This window comes from Paramormyrops kingsleyae, chromosome 19 (genome assembly GCF_048594095.1).
Source record: "Paramormyrops kingsleyae isolate MSU_618 chromosome 19, PKINGS_0.4, whole genome shotgun sequence".
In the NCBI taxonomy this organism is placed as follows: Eukaryota; Metazoa; Chordata; class Actinopteri; order Osteoglossiformes; family Mormyridae; genus Paramormyrops; species Paramormyrops kingsleyae.
Window position 1 is genome coordinate 7968783 of NC_132815.1, and position 15208 is coordinate 7983990.

The 15208-nt window shown below is 38.3% G+C and overlaps 1 protein-coding gene across 2 annotated transcripts; it reads left to right on the forward strand.

Moving 5' to 3' along the window:
• Positions 1 to 282: 282 nt before the first annotated feature.
• On the forward strand, positions 283 to 9419 carry atf3 (activating transcription factor 3). 2 transcript variants are annotated; one of them, XM_023840966.2, is made up of 5 exons: positions 283 to 450; positions 724 to 2009; positions 6149 to 6399; positions 6833 to 6940; positions 7349 to 9419. In XM_023840966.2, exons 2-5 carry the CDS (start codon positions 1997 to 1999, stop codon positions 7604 to 7606), a joined length of 630 nt encoding a protein of 209 aa, XP_023696734.1. In that variant the 5' UTR covers positions 283 to 450; positions 724 to 1996; the 3' UTR covers positions 7607 to 9419. The 2 variants fall into 2 exon arrangements, with proteins under 2 accessions (XP_023696734.1, XP_023696735.1); XM_023840967.2 differs by lacking the exons at positions 283 to 450; positions 724 to 2009 and adding an exon at positions 4780 to 4936.
• The last annotated feature ends 5789 nt before the right edge of the window (positions 9420 to 15208 follow it).

The following is a 15208-nucleotide window of genomic DNA, read 5'->3' on the forward strand; positions in this document are numbered from 1 at the left end:
CTAAAAACAAGAGAAACCCTACTGGGACCACTGTAAAAATATTGACTCCCACGTCCTAATGAACAATTGCAGTTTTTTTGTTTTGTAATTTCCCAGTTCATGTTCTCAATGGTCCCCTGCATGGAAACTCACCGCAGCGTGCTTATGAATGCGGCAGTGTTCATGCACCTTGGTAACGCGGTGTGTGTATACGGACAAACACGAGCAATGGGGTGGGGCAGGCAGCTGATGGATGAGATGGGGGGGGTAGATGGGCTGCACTGGAAGTTTCCAGGGCTTCATTGCAAGGACAGCACAGGATGGCCGCTGGGTTGCACTTCACGCCTCAGTGGGGCATGTGGTCGCGTCCCACTCTACCCACGCTCTTTGTTCTTGTGCTGATGCAGACTCATGTATAAAACCAGCAGGTGGCCTGTCACATTCCCCCAGGCCCCAAGACCAAATCTCAAGGTATGAGCCTTTAATTTAACTGGCTGCTAATTTTTCTCTGTTTCTGCTATGTACCCATTTGCAGATCTCAGTAAGTTACTGGAGTATTTTGGGTTAGGTTTTTATATTTGGGTAATATCTTCTCCTGGGACTTCAACCAGCAAGATACTTAGTTAGGTTAATCATAAACAATCAAAACATTCAAACAGTGTCTGTACGCTTTATCATTAATCTCAAGAAAACAGAGAAACTATTGTTGCTCACTAAAATGGCATTTTACTTCTTTTTTTCTAGTTCCTGTCTGTTTTCCTGGTTTCCTCGTCGTCTTTAGAAACGTTGTAACTCCCCCTTATCATCCATTCACAGGCAGGAATATGAATTTAAAGTCTAGTCTGTGTCAAACTGCTACGGCGTTAGTTGTGAATTCGGCATAATGGTTCTGTCTTTCAGTACAGGAGCTAATAATGTTTTCGTGAAATGACATCAGATGGAAACTTTACTTTTAGCAAAATTTTACTAGGTTTGGGATTGCATGCATTGTTGTTTACCAGCCTAGGTAATGGAATGGATGGATGGATGGATGGAAGGAACTGTTTTCCCATTGTGCCCACAAACATATTGGTACCTAATCTGTGTGTGTGTGCGCACGCACTTTATTAGTCCCCATGGGGAAACTATGACTTGTGACCCCACATGGATGGAGTGGAGGCAGAAAAAGGATGGAACTGTTTCTTTGCTTATCCCATCTTTCTCTCCTTGAGCAAGCTTGGTTGTCACAAAGTGGGGTTAACTATCATCCAGCATCCTTGGGGCAATTAGGGCAAAGGTCCAACAGCAGCACCAGTCTGCCAGCACCCTTTTTGCCCATTGATTTTAGTGCAGTGGTTTCAATTAAGTATTTCTACAATTGCTACAAAGACCTAATAAAAATTTTGGAAGACACAATAGAAAGAGGTATCATCTATGACAGTAAGAAAAATGCCGCACATTCTAAAGTATTATTAAACATGACAAGACAAAAATCATGAGCTATGTTTTTACAAGCATCACCTTTATATTAGTCACTTTAAGCAATACACCCAGCTCTGAAACCAAACTCTGTTATACAAACAACAGCATTTGTCTTTTTATTAAGTTAATGAAAGGTTTCAGTAAAGGGTATTCTTAAATATATTCATTATACTGTGTTATTGTTATGCATTCTTATACAACGAATAATATTTATATTATTACGTACGCCTAATACGTAATACTTATTAATATTGAGTAAGTATGTGTCTATTATGTAATGTAAATTCGTATTGAAACGTGCAATAAGCACGGCGGTGCTGGCGGGTTCCGTGTGTGGGGTCTCCCCCGGGTACTCCGGTTTCCCCCCACAGCCCAAAGACATGCTGAGGTTAACTGGAGTTGCCAAATTACCAATAGGTGTGCTTATGTGAGTGACTGGTGTGTGAGTGTGCGCCCCATCCTGGGTTGTTCCCTGCCTTGTCCCCAGAGCCTTCAGGATAATCTCCGGACCCCCCCACGGCCCTGAACAGGACAAGCGGTTACATAAAATGGATGGATGGATGAAACAGGTAATACATGAACACAATATAATCTATGGGACTTCGGGAATAAATCAATAAAAAAAAATAACAAAACAGGCACAGAGTCGTAAACATCCAACTGAACATTGACTGAACATTTGACGTGATCTCTGTGTAAACATGAATTCTCTGATATAACAAAATCTAGTCAATCCCATAATAAATATCCGGTTTTAAAATCTGCCCAATTTTTTTGTTTCGGTAAATCTCAGCTGTACATCGAAAATCACTTCTACAATATTTTCTTTGAAGTAGTGATTATCCTATCAGCCTAGTACTTGCCACTGAATATTTTAATAAGCACGAGGGCTGCGGCTGACTCCCTCTCATGATGGCGTCCTAGTCGGTCGCCTATGTTGACCACCACTGCATTGGCAGTCTAACATGGGTTGTAATGATCGCGACCCCGAAAACTCACAGCACAAAGTAATCCGTTTCCAATGGATTTAGCTTAACCGCGCTAAGGCGTTTTTAATCAGCATTGACATGTCGCATGACATCTTTACCTACCTCCTATTACGTACGTTAAATTGATAAATCGTGGCATATTCTGTTTCACAACTTGGATGGGAGAAAGAAGATATCAATACAAATGTCTGCGTTCAAATAAATCCATTTTGTTGGGACCCCCCATATCAAGCAAGGGATGTTAACCTGTTCAAAACCAGTTTTTTGTACTGAGCTATAAAAGAATGGTCGCTGTCTGTATGCTTAAAAGACATCCTGAAAATGAAAGCAGAAGTTGTCTTGATTGAGCAATGTCATGTCAATATACACGACAATCTCACGCTCTCAGAAAAAGGGTAAAATTTTGTATCTTTGCTTGTCCCAGGCGCTGAACCCTTGTAACTGTACAGAAAGGGACTCTGGGGAACATCCTAAAGGTACAAATAGCATTAATGTACCCTCAATGGTACAAAAATGTCTGTACCTTAAAAGGTACAATTACCTACAGCTAAGGATAAATTGGCAGACCATTGAGGGTATACAGCCCCACCGGCAAGCAAAGGTACAAATTGTTACCATCTTTCTGAGAGTATAACGTCAATGGCCACTTGATCAGAGCAGTTTAATTCCTTCATGCGCGTTAAGATTAGCAGCTGTTACACCAAGACTATTGTAATACAGAATTGTTCAGGAACATAGACTTTAGTTTTAAACCGTACTTTTATTTCTGTATGTCATGATAAATGATTAAGAAAAATCGCTAAATGCCATTTCGAAACTTCATGTTATGAGAATGCCTGCTCGAAACATTCATATAAGAAACAGGTTACGTGAAACTTTCAAAGGTATGGTAGTGACGTTTCCCATTTGGCAATTTCCGCATATGACATGTGGAATGATTAGGTACGTAATGATTATTTTGTATGACTAATGTGATTTTTAAATTACCTAGTCTTGCTTAATTAAAACTAAATGTATATTGGCAACATAGTATAAACATCCTAATAGGTTAAGACTGCTTAATTTGGTATACAAAATATTTTCCATTGCCTGAATCACATATCTGTTTTTGGTTCTGTGATAAAAACCTTCCATTATCTGAATGCCACAGAAATACAATATGTGTACATTTAGAATTTAAGTAAGTACGCTTAATAATTGCCAACATTATCATAAAAGTAAGTTACTCAAATGCAGCTAAAAAACTTTACCAAGGAAATCGCTCTTTGTTTTAAGTGAATAAGCATAAATCGGACATAGAAAAAAATCCATTAACTAAACTGCTGATCCACATCACTACAGGAAACGTAAGCGAGTTAACATGAGAGACTCGAAACTCGAGAACTGCGAGTTCAAGACGAGAGTCACGGAAATACCCTAAACTATATTGCACGTTATCCTTAATTATTTCACAAGGTTTCAATAACCCAAAGTAAACAATTACTATATATACACATATAGGATTTGTGAATCACAATGTTTAACAAAAACTCAATATAGCCTAATTCAAATGAACAATTTTAGACATTTACAGTTTACAAATATTTAAAAAGTGAATGCTTTAAACTAATTATGGTGAAGTGCTGGGATATTATATAATATTACTCTTATTGTGTAAATAGATACAAAGTAACTTAGAACATTTCAGTTTTTATGCACACAACAGAGAAACTGTTAAACAAATAGAAAAGAGAACGTGGCACGTTACCTTAATGTTCATATCCCATCCTTTTTGGATTTTTTCATTTGGTCACCAAAATTAAAATGATAATTTTCACAACATAGTTCTACTACTACAACAATTATTGCAGTAATAATACGGTAAATTCTAGGATAAACTAGTATATAGTTAAGATAAACTGCCATATATTAATGATAATAATAATAACAATAATAATAACAACAACAACAACAATAATAATAATAATAATAATAATAATAATAATAATATATAATAATGTTATATGGTAGTTATAGAAGGAGGTAAAAAAAAAATAAAAAATAAGGAGATCATATGGAGAAACTCCTGGACTGTAACTTTTAATGTGGACAGCGAGACCCGGGTCTGTGTATTAAAATGTCTTTTATGTCTCCCGAATACGTAGCCGTACTGGACATGCCTAAAGTCTCAGGTCATTAACTGGGTATGTCTTTATGGGCTCATTAGCGCGAAATGCAGTGAGTTTGAATTCCCCCTGGGAATAGTGGCCAGGCTAGCCTGTTATGGTGAGCCGCGCGGTGTTGCGCGCTTGCATCATCGGCCGGCCAGCTCCCGCTGGCCTATTAATAGAATGACGTCACCTCTGACAGCGCTCTTACTACAAGGATGCCTTAGCTATCTCCCTTTATAAAGCGGGTGATGCAACGGGACTGCGTTAGCTGTAAGTTTCACTACAAACAGAAGGGACGCGGGTGAAGCCTTTCGGACGGCACTGTATTCTCTTGTAAACGGCAGATCTGTTCGAGAGGTAGGTGCGATCGCATTTTGTTTTCGATGATAGGTCTCGGGGTTTAGCTCCGTACGTTTTCATTAATCCTAAAGGACTACGAAGGTGGATCCGGGATCGAAGTGTTCTGTCAGTGTCCGGTAATATCATTCTCAGAATACGTCTGTATTAACAGTAATATAAGACGCTCCTGTTTATTACGCATGGGAATGTTTACGTGTTTGATTGAAATGTCTGTTGTTTTCAGTAGCTTGTTGTCCTACATCAGGCTACTTTTCAAACCTGAAGTTTTGAATGATCGTCGAAAGGAAAGCGTCAGTCAGCTCAGAAAGGCTTAGAAAGTTAGTCTATATCCACTTCATAAAATAATAGCTTACGAACCCTGTTTCCTACTTAGTTACTAGAAACGGAGTTCCTTAGTGTAAAAATGAAAGTGAAATTAAGATTTTTCAGCAGCTCCAATAGTTAGTTATCTACTGGAATGCCTACAGTTTATCATAGGCTACATGTCCCTCGTATTGTATCCACTTAGCCATTCTGACTTAGAAATATGACGATTACTGGGTTTATACAGCTGCTGGTGTTACCGGTAATATAGGCTAATAGCCTAGTTAAGACATTTTAAAGAAGATCGTATTCTGTATTTTGAAAAACAAAACTTTTCTTCTTGCTAAATATTTAAATTGGCCTGTGCTGTTTACCAAATCGCATTCATTTAGATTCGGTTTTTGTATTTCTAGTATGATCTATTTCTCGGTGTGTAAGAATGAAACTGAACCGCGATAGCGGGTAACTTTTACAGCACAGAGCGGCCAGACATTTCATTTACATTTCATTTATTGGGCAGATACTTTTATCCAAAGGGGAGTATAATTGAGAAAGCTGGGGAGTCACGAAATGACGGCTAATCTCCGCCGTATCGTTTCGGTTTTAGTTATGCCTGCCATAGACAGCAAGTCATTCCTGAAGTCTGGGTACTTTCGCATTTACTTATCCAGTAAAGGGGGATTAACTTTCTTGCCTGAACCGACTGGCGTCATTCAGACACTGGCTGTTCTCAGGGTTAATGGAGATCATTTCAAAACATTCCATGAAAAAGTCCTGCCATTTAAAAGTTTTCCCTCGGTTGTTTTTTTTTATATAGAATAACTTTTTTAAAACTTCCTTTCAGTGTACCCTTAAGGGTCATCCTTTATCTCCATACATGAGAGCGCGTCTTTATTCACCTCCTAGGCAACATAATGATGCTTCAGTGTCCCGGACTGGGTCCTTCGGAGATCAGCGCATCGGCTTTGGTTCCTTGCCTCTCCCCACCGGGGACTCTCACCCTGGACGACTTCAGCAATTTCACGCCGCTGGTGAAGGAGGAACTCCGTCTGGCGATCCAGAGCAAACGTCTGTCTAACGGGCTGAACTCCATCATGAACGACTATACAAGTTCCAGCTCGGAACGAACCTCGGAGCAGCTACCGGTGAAGCGAGAGGTAAGAAATCGATCCTGTATTCTCTCCTCGTAAACATATATTTTATTTATAAATATGAACTTACCAAACTCAAAACGTACATTGTTAAATTTAAGTTTGGTCTCCCATTAAAATATATTATATTTTAAAATATTATCATAATCATTTTGTTTATATCTTAAAATATGTGTAAAGTCTTAAAACTGTTAAGGCTAATCGTTATTTCATAAATTTCTAATTTTCTTTTAATGTTTGTACTCCGGAACAAAAGTGTGTCTCCACGTGCGTACTTTACCTCCTGTCTGGGCACGTTATTTTGTACCACAGACTTGTTTACAAGTTGAAAGGATAGGTAACTAAAGGTCAGGCAGAACTTTTTAGCGTGAGATCATGAGTGCCGCCAATTTAGGGCATAGACATTTTTATATATGTTTGCTGCTTGTTTGTCTTTCAGGTCACTCCAGAGGAAAGCGAAAGGAGGAAAAGGAGACGTGAAAGAAACAAAATAGCCGCTGCCAAATGTAGAAATAAGAAAAAGGAGAAGACTGACTGCCTACAGAAGGTAAGATGGGAAATTAGATAAAAGTCAATAGCAACTGAAATGTCATCTGAGCAGAAGGGATTGTCTGGATAAATCAAGGCTGTATTTATGTTCAGCAGAGCTTTGTATGTCATAAATGGGCTTTTGTTTTTGTATTACTTTGGCCATTTTCCCAAAAGTTAACTGGCATTTGGGGTAATCTGCTTGCATAGTTCCAGATAAGTAATGGCTCCTTCAGAATAATCCTATTTATAAGTTTATAAAGTTTTATGTTCCAAAATTTTAGGTTCCCTAAAAATTCACTCAGGGGCCCTTGGAATTGTCCTGACACCCCGACCCCCTTTATGGTGTCACTGATCTCAGGAACAATTTCTTCCATTTGTTGCGTAACGTGTCCAGCTTCAACATGTCCCCCTGTATCCCTTCCAGGAGTCGGAGAAACTGGAGTCCCTGAATGCGGAGCTGAAGGCCCAGATTGAGGAGCTGAAGAGTCAGAAGCAGCAGCTGGTCTACATGCTGAACCTCCACCGGCCGACCTGCATAGTCCGTGCCCAGAATGGCCAGACGCCGGAGGACGAGAGGAACCTTTTCATACAGCACATCAAGGAGGGCACCCTGCAGGACTTGATCACTGGCCCGGCTGGACTGAGTCACACTTCAGTTCCCATGTCCTGTGATCACCACTGACTGAGCAAGGCTGGATCCATCTGCTTACAAGTGAAGATCCCAGAGAAACTGTAATGTTCCACTCCCGATTTACGGGACTTCTAGAGGAATTAAAGAGAGACTGGACAGCTCCACAGTTCCCCGTTCCACCCGGGATGGTACGCGGACCATAGCCTGTGAAGAAAAAGCTTTATAGCACTAAGGAAAACCAAGATATTCAATTTTCTTCAAAATACGAATATATTTTAATTTCACTTTGCCCTTACAATGTTGTCGATGGTAACTCACCCTGTCTTTGGTAAAAGTTGTGTTAATTTAGTCTGGTTTAGTGAGCAAAAGAATTTAGGTGATGTCACAGGTAACTTGAGATAAATGTTTACACAATTTCAAATTGAAACTTCCCTATAATGCTGAATACTCATTACTGTGGTAACTTTTACATGGAATACTAATAGCATCGATAAGAATATATGGAGATAATGCATATTTTTAGTTTTATTATTATGTGGAAACCCACGTTTCATACTTAGATGTAGAAGATGAATTCGTTCTGAATTTTATTTAATGCTTAAAAATTGTTTTTTATGTGTGATATGATAGCTGTTGCTTTCTATGATTTCACTTATATGCAACAGCCTTCAGAAAGAGCTGCTAAAGTTTCAGGGGTGTGTGTGTGTGTGTGTGTGTGTTACCGGAGCATTAGGAGTGAATGAAAAGCAATGCTGAATCTTTGAAGGAGATGTTTCAGCGTCAGGCATCAAAGGGATAAATGCAACATGAATGTTCTAGAAGTCTCATGCTGGGTCTACATTTTGGTGGCAAAGGCTGCTGGTACTTCAGACAATGTACTGTCAAGGGAATTTATAATGAGACTGAGTCTCTGAGGATGAAACTTTTGTGAGAAGACTACTCTAGACTACTGTAGTCATATTTAAGCTGCATTTGTGCATACGTGCATGCACAAGTTAAAAAAAACAAATTTATCATGATTATGCACAGTGCCACTTGTCAAACTAGAACAAAAAGCTTGCAGATATTGATAACATTGTATGTTGGCTATTACATGTAACACTGTTATAATGAAGTTGTATGGTATTTATTTATAAGATATAGGAAGCAATTATAAAATGTGAGCAACCACACTTAACTATATAACTTATATTTTGAATTATACGCTCAGCTGAAATAAATGGCTGCCTTGTGTTTGAGCCTGCTCCATAATTTTCTCAGACATCAGTCACCGAGCGTTGCTCTGTAGAAAAGTTTCAGAAACCTCTCGAGGAACCTCGCATGGATGCAGTGGGCTTCAATGTATGCATCCTGGTTTAAGTGACACATAGAATAAGGAGGGCGTGTTGAAGTCCAGCTCTCCGAGACTGAACAGAATGAATGAGGTCGTGGTGTTTAGACTGTAAACCCTCTGGGACAGCCTTGCTGCCCAAGCACATCTGCTTTAGGATGCGCGTTTATTTGCTTGGGTGACAGAGAGAGATGTGTACGCGTTGGTAAATTTAGTAGACCCATGAATTACCATCCTCTTTATTTACCTGCAAGCAGAGAAGCTACAAATTATGTACTACTGTATAACCCAAAGGGAATATGTCTTGAAAGTGTTCCTGTTTGCACTGTTTCTGGCATTATCTACAAGCTTTACCTATGAAAGTGCAGAGTATGGAGAAATAGGTTCTGATGTGTGACTAGGCTAGAATTTGAAATATGTGTAATCAAGTCAGGTAAAATCTCTGATACTTCACTCCGAAATGCCTCAAGGAAATGTTTCTGTACAATCTGTCCAATTGTTTTTGATACTTTAATAAAAACATATGCTATTTTCTCTCTGTCTTCATGAATATCATTAGATGATCATTTTCCCACATTAACGTTACCTCTGTGTCTCATGCGAGTGTTAAAAGATACCAGATATACTAGACTTTTCCATTACTAACTGGTTCTAAAGTCTAAACGTGTAAAAGAGCCTTGTTTTCTTGTCTTGTCTTTCCATGTAGAACACACGAGGAAGGGTGTGCCTCTTCATGCAAAATCAATGACTCAGAGTTGCCAATTACTTTCAGTTTCACAGGCTCTTAGCTCAGTGTAGCCAGAAAAAGTGTACTTCATGTATGTGAAGTGACTTCTGTTGTCATCCATCTTGCCAAGATTTGAAGAATCCCGATGCTAAAAAGATGAATGATTTCTTTAGCTTGAATGAACTTGTTTAGTTCATGTTCTAACAACCACGCTCACAGTTTGCGAACCCTGGGACAGATGAGGTCTCTGGGTGAAGACCTGCATTTGGATTTCTTAGTAATGCCTGAGAATGAAAGATCCTTTTCAGTAATGATACACACATGATTCTAAAATGATGCTTCTGGTTGGTTTGCACAGTTAAGGTCCACAGATAGATGTGTGACTAGATGGAGTCCCTGCTTGAAAATCAGGAGCAATTATACACTCGATGTACCTTGTACTTACCTTAAATTTCGTTTGATAAAATGTAACAGATGTATATAGAATTTTTTCTAAAGCGACACTGATAATGAAATTTTCTTTCAAAATACTGTTTATCAATTATTCAAAATGTATGCCAGTCAAAAATTCTTGGGCATAACATTAAATATGACCAAGAAGAATACTACTTGACTTCTCTCTTTAATTTACGTAATACCTCTATGTGTTAAAGTGGCATTTTTTTCCTAACCAGTAACACATTTTTTCCTGAGAATTGTGTGGTATAAAACCCCTCCCCCTGACTGTCCAAGGCTTCTGGGTTCTGAACCACCACACTTCATGTATAGTTCAGTTAAAATGGTATTCAGTTGAGAAATTCTGATATCGAAATTCCATTGAATTTTAAGAGCTGCATTTTATTGGGAAATCCTGGCAAAGAATTTCATGTCTGTAAAGTACAAAAAAAAATAGTCGTTTATCAGGGCGATTTACTTGGAAAAATACACATCCCATTAGTTTATATTGATTTCCTGGATAAAAATAAGTTCATTGTTCCCTGATGGTATGAGGACAGGATGTGGGAGCTGTTCCAGAGAAGTTACTTTATGCATTTCCCCATAAACTTCAGTGAAATAACTAGTTGACTCCCAGTTAAATAACTTCACTGGAAAGTGGTGCAAACTGCATATATATATAAAAAAAAACCCTGAGGGCCCAGGGACAAACAAGTGTAAACTCCACACCATAATGTCACTTCTACACAGCCAAACATCATTTCATGCTTCACGCAAATTTACAAATGCTTCAGTACATAGTACATACATGTAAATGATTTTGTACAATTGTCATTTGGCACGATTTTCAGTTACTTTTGGTTATGTAGTTTCCCATTGTAAGAATTTTACATAGAAAACTATATATGTACGTGGGCATCGTGTTATAAACCACGTGCAAAACAGTCAACCAAGCTTTCAAAATTATTTAAAAATACATCCTGTAAATTGCAGTGATACAGCACTGTTGTATTTTTGACTCACACAGTACATCATTTTGTTGTCATTTCATTGTTCTTGTATCACCATGTTGCTGGTTTTGTGTTATACGGTGCTGTGTGAAGTTTTTGTTTGCTAATGTACTGTCTTGAGTTCTGAAGAAGTTACGTGTGCATGTGAGGGCTTTCTCTTGCCAGTGAACTTTACATACTGTAATATAGAGTCTTGCAAGGTTGAAACTAGCGTCTTTGGCATGAAAAAATATCAAGTTTGCTAAAGAAAAATAATCTGTCAGTGACAATGAGAATGTGGGAACCGACTATCATTCAGAATTTTGGAGCTCAGAAGCATAATTATACTGATATACTGACAATATATCCCCGGATTTTGACTCTCATGATTAAAATGATACTGATTGTACTTCTCATTTTGCTGACATTGACTAATTCATTGGTGGAATCATTTGCTTTTGAGACACGAAAGAGCTGCTAAAGTTTCAGGGGCGTGTGTGTGTGTGTGTGTGTGTGTAAATGCTCTTATAGCTGTTAAATATGTTTAAGGAAATGTGCCAAGGCAATCAAGAGTTACTTCATTGATAGAATTATTTGCTTTTGAGACATGAGTTAATAGTTTTGGGTGTTAGGGCCCTCTGCAGCTTAACCTTGCTGTCATGCTTTATGCATGAATTGTTTTGAGAAATTATCTTGTGGTTGTGACAATGTTCAAGATGTTTAACGATATGCGCCAAAGCAAACTGAGAACTGTAAGTTGCAAGGTGGGATCTCCATGGATTGGATTGTTTGTCCAGCACACCCCACAGATGCTCAAGTAGATTGAGATCTTGGAAATTTGGGTGACAAGTCAGTAGCTTGACAGGTGCCATTGTAATGAGTTAATCAGTGTTATTTACTTCACCTGTCAGTGGTTTTAATGTTATGGCTGTTTGGTCTATATAACATTTTGAGAAAGTCATTGTAGTGCAGGTCTAAATGATCTTGTGTATGCAGTTGATAGATAGATAGATAGATAGATAGATAGATAGCAGGCTGATTCATTTAATGTATAAACTTTGGATGAGCATTAATTCTTTCTGGAAACAGTTCTATTTAACCATAAAACTTGATGAATCAAAGTAACTAACCTTAGCATATTTTAGAGCTTTGCAGAGACTGACACACCCAGAGGAAACCCTACGACGACGCAGACAGAACATGCAAACCCACGCCACGGAAGCCGGGACGGAGACTCGAATCCCGGTCTCAGGGAAGTGAGGCAACAGTACTAATCATTGCACCATCATACCACCTCTTGTAGGGTTTCCATTTCAAATTCTGACTCTTCGGTTTCCTTGAAAGCTATAATGTAATGTTTCTTGTTGAATGCACTGTGGTAATGTAAAAAAATAACCTTTGTTCTTTCGTATTGTTGTATTGCATGTACCCCACCCGGCGCACTTCAGCATTCATGGCTTTTCCTTTTATTGCCACTAGAGGGAAGCAAAGTACAAACCTATTCGCTGTATAAATGAAATTACAGTTTTTCTCTATTGCTTTGGCCCATTTTCTGAAATATACTTAACATTGTCAAGACTATAAGAGCGTTTTTCAATGCAATTCATGAATATGGTACAACACTATGGTTTAGCTGCAAAAGCCTGTTACCCACTCTATGTGGATGCAAAACTTACCCAAAACAATTCATGTCTCAAAAGCAAATAATTCCACCAATGAATTAGTGCCACCATTGTGAGTATGTCAGTGTAAGTATGTCAGTGTGAGTATGTCAGTGTAAGTATGTCAGTGTGAGTATGTCAGTGTAAGTATGTCAGTGTGAGTATGTCAGTGTATGTCAGTGTAAGTCTGCTCCTGAGCTCCACAATGCTGAATGATAGTCGGTTCCCACTTTCTCACTGTCAATGACTGATCATTTTCCCATTAGCAAATTAATACTTATTCATGTCAGAAAACACCATTTTCAACATTGCAAGGCTCTACATTACAGTATGCAAAGTTCACTGGCAAGAGAAAGTACTTCTTCAGATCTCAAGACAGTACAATAGCAAACAAAATGGTCACACAGCACTGCATAACACAACACAGCAAAATGGCAATACAAGACCAACGAAATGACAAACAAATTGTGTACTATGATAACCAAAAACACAGCAATACTGCATCACTGCAATTTCTAGAATATATTTAAAGATTATTTTTATGGCTGGATTAACTGTTTAGCATGTGGTGGCTTACACAGTAATCACACACATATGAAGTTTCAGGTGTAAAATTACAGTTTTTCTGAATTGCTAAAGCACTTCATTCTTAGAACAAAACTGCCAGTTGCCAAAATGCATTTATTTAATCAGTCACTCGTTTGGCGAAACTGTAAACAGTGCTCACCTAGTTAGATACAATTTGCAGATCTGAGTTACTCCTTCTGGAAAACTCTAAACACTTTCTCATTAATCAAAACACATTTTGCACCATGGTAAAAACTGATGCAAATACACCGGATGCAAAACTTCAGCACAGCCAGCACACAATAGTCATCGTTTAAACACAATGACTTAAAACTGTTCACACGTTTCTAAATATAAGAAGCCAAAGAGTGACTAGAATGTACAATGTACCAGATCAGAGTGCAAGTGCTACAGGTGAATTGAATTTCGACATCAAATGGGTCACACAAACAAATCATCCCGGGAGAGTATTTCCTGTGATGTAGACAATGTTCCCTGTCCTGATCCAGCCCTGAGACATGCTGATGTGCATCTCATATGGATTTCTTACTTAGTCCTTTAGAGTAACCTTTTTGTATTGAATACTGCAAACATTACATAGCGGTTTAGTATAATTGTGTACAAACATTTTTGGTAGACAGCAATTATTTTATTATAGTCTTTTGGTTTCCAGTTTTGCGGCTCAACATGCAAAAGTTCACATCCACAGTAAACGTTTCTCTAGCCTGGTAGTGTTTTAAATTGTTTTCTATAGTGTGTAATGACTGCTCAGTAGTGTTTATGTACCGACTGGCTTGATGCGTGATCTGAAAGCAGCGTTTGCTGTTGAGCAAAGATAATATAGTTTAGAGAAGATTGTTTAGTTTTGCAGGATGAGTCAAAGGTTTTGTGTGAGTAGCTTGTATTTTAGGGTTGGTGCTTAGTGTTTTGAGAAAAGGAAAGAAGATTTTAGGAAATGTTCTCCAGCAATTCAGAAAAACTGTATTACAGTGGGAAACTACATATTTTGACAAACAAGACTAAAGCAACTGAAAATTGTGCCAAATGATGACAACTGTACAAAATCATTTGCATATATGTAGTACGTATTGAAACATTTGTAAATTTGAGTGAAGCAATGAGAGATGATGTTCTGCTGTGCAGAGGTGACATTACGGCATGGGGATTACACTTGCTGTTTGGCAAATGTTAATTGTCATTTGAGAAACGCTCCAAAGCAATCGAGAAAAACTGTAATACACACACATATATATATAATATATATATATATATGTATGTATATATATATATTTTTTTTTTTTTTTTTTTTGACCAATATATGTACGCATTCTTATTGAGCAAACTAATCTTTTAACTACCATTACTTTCCAGCAAAAAAAGTCTTTAAAACTGTCAGATTATTGGGTGTTTCATAACCGCTTAGGCAGGATAAAGATGATATTAACCCCAATGCTTATTCCTCAGAAGTGCAGGGCGGGGTCACCCACCCTGACATCGGATGCCAGAACATTAGAGGTCACACACTCACTTTGCACTGTAAAGACACCAGTTCACATGCTTTTGGGTTCTTTTTGTTGCCTTATAGGAAGAGTAATTTTTCACTATCAGGTTATCAGGAGATCAAACAGAACAAATGGGGAACTGGATTGCATAAAAGTAAATTACAAATTACACGTTGTGTACGTGCATCTGTGTGCAAACCCACGTGTGTTCACAAACCACATATTTTCAGCAGGCATATCAAACGAGACACGAGAAGCTAATGAACTGATGTGAAACTCGGTTTCAAAGTTCACCCCTGCTCCGATGTTGTTTTTTATAATCATGCACACAAACACCAGCAGTAGGTTATACAAAGTTCTTCTGGATGAACTTTGGCTACATCAGATTTTAAACAGGACCCCCCCCCCCCCCCCGAAATGCGATAAACCGTAAAATGCAAGA

What these genes read in the sequence shown, in the direction of transcription:
- atf3 (XM_023840966.2), top strand. An exon ending in AGCTACCGGTGAAGCGAGAG is followed by an intron (nt 6,400 to 6,832) that starts GTAAGAAATCGA and finishes TTTGTCTTTCAG; the next exon opens with GTCACTCCAGAGGAAAGCGA. An exon ending in AGACTGACTGCCTACAGAAG is followed by an intron (nt 6,941 to 7,348) that starts GTAAGATGGGAA and finishes TATCCCTTCCAG; the next exon opens with GAGTCGGAGAAACTGGAGTC.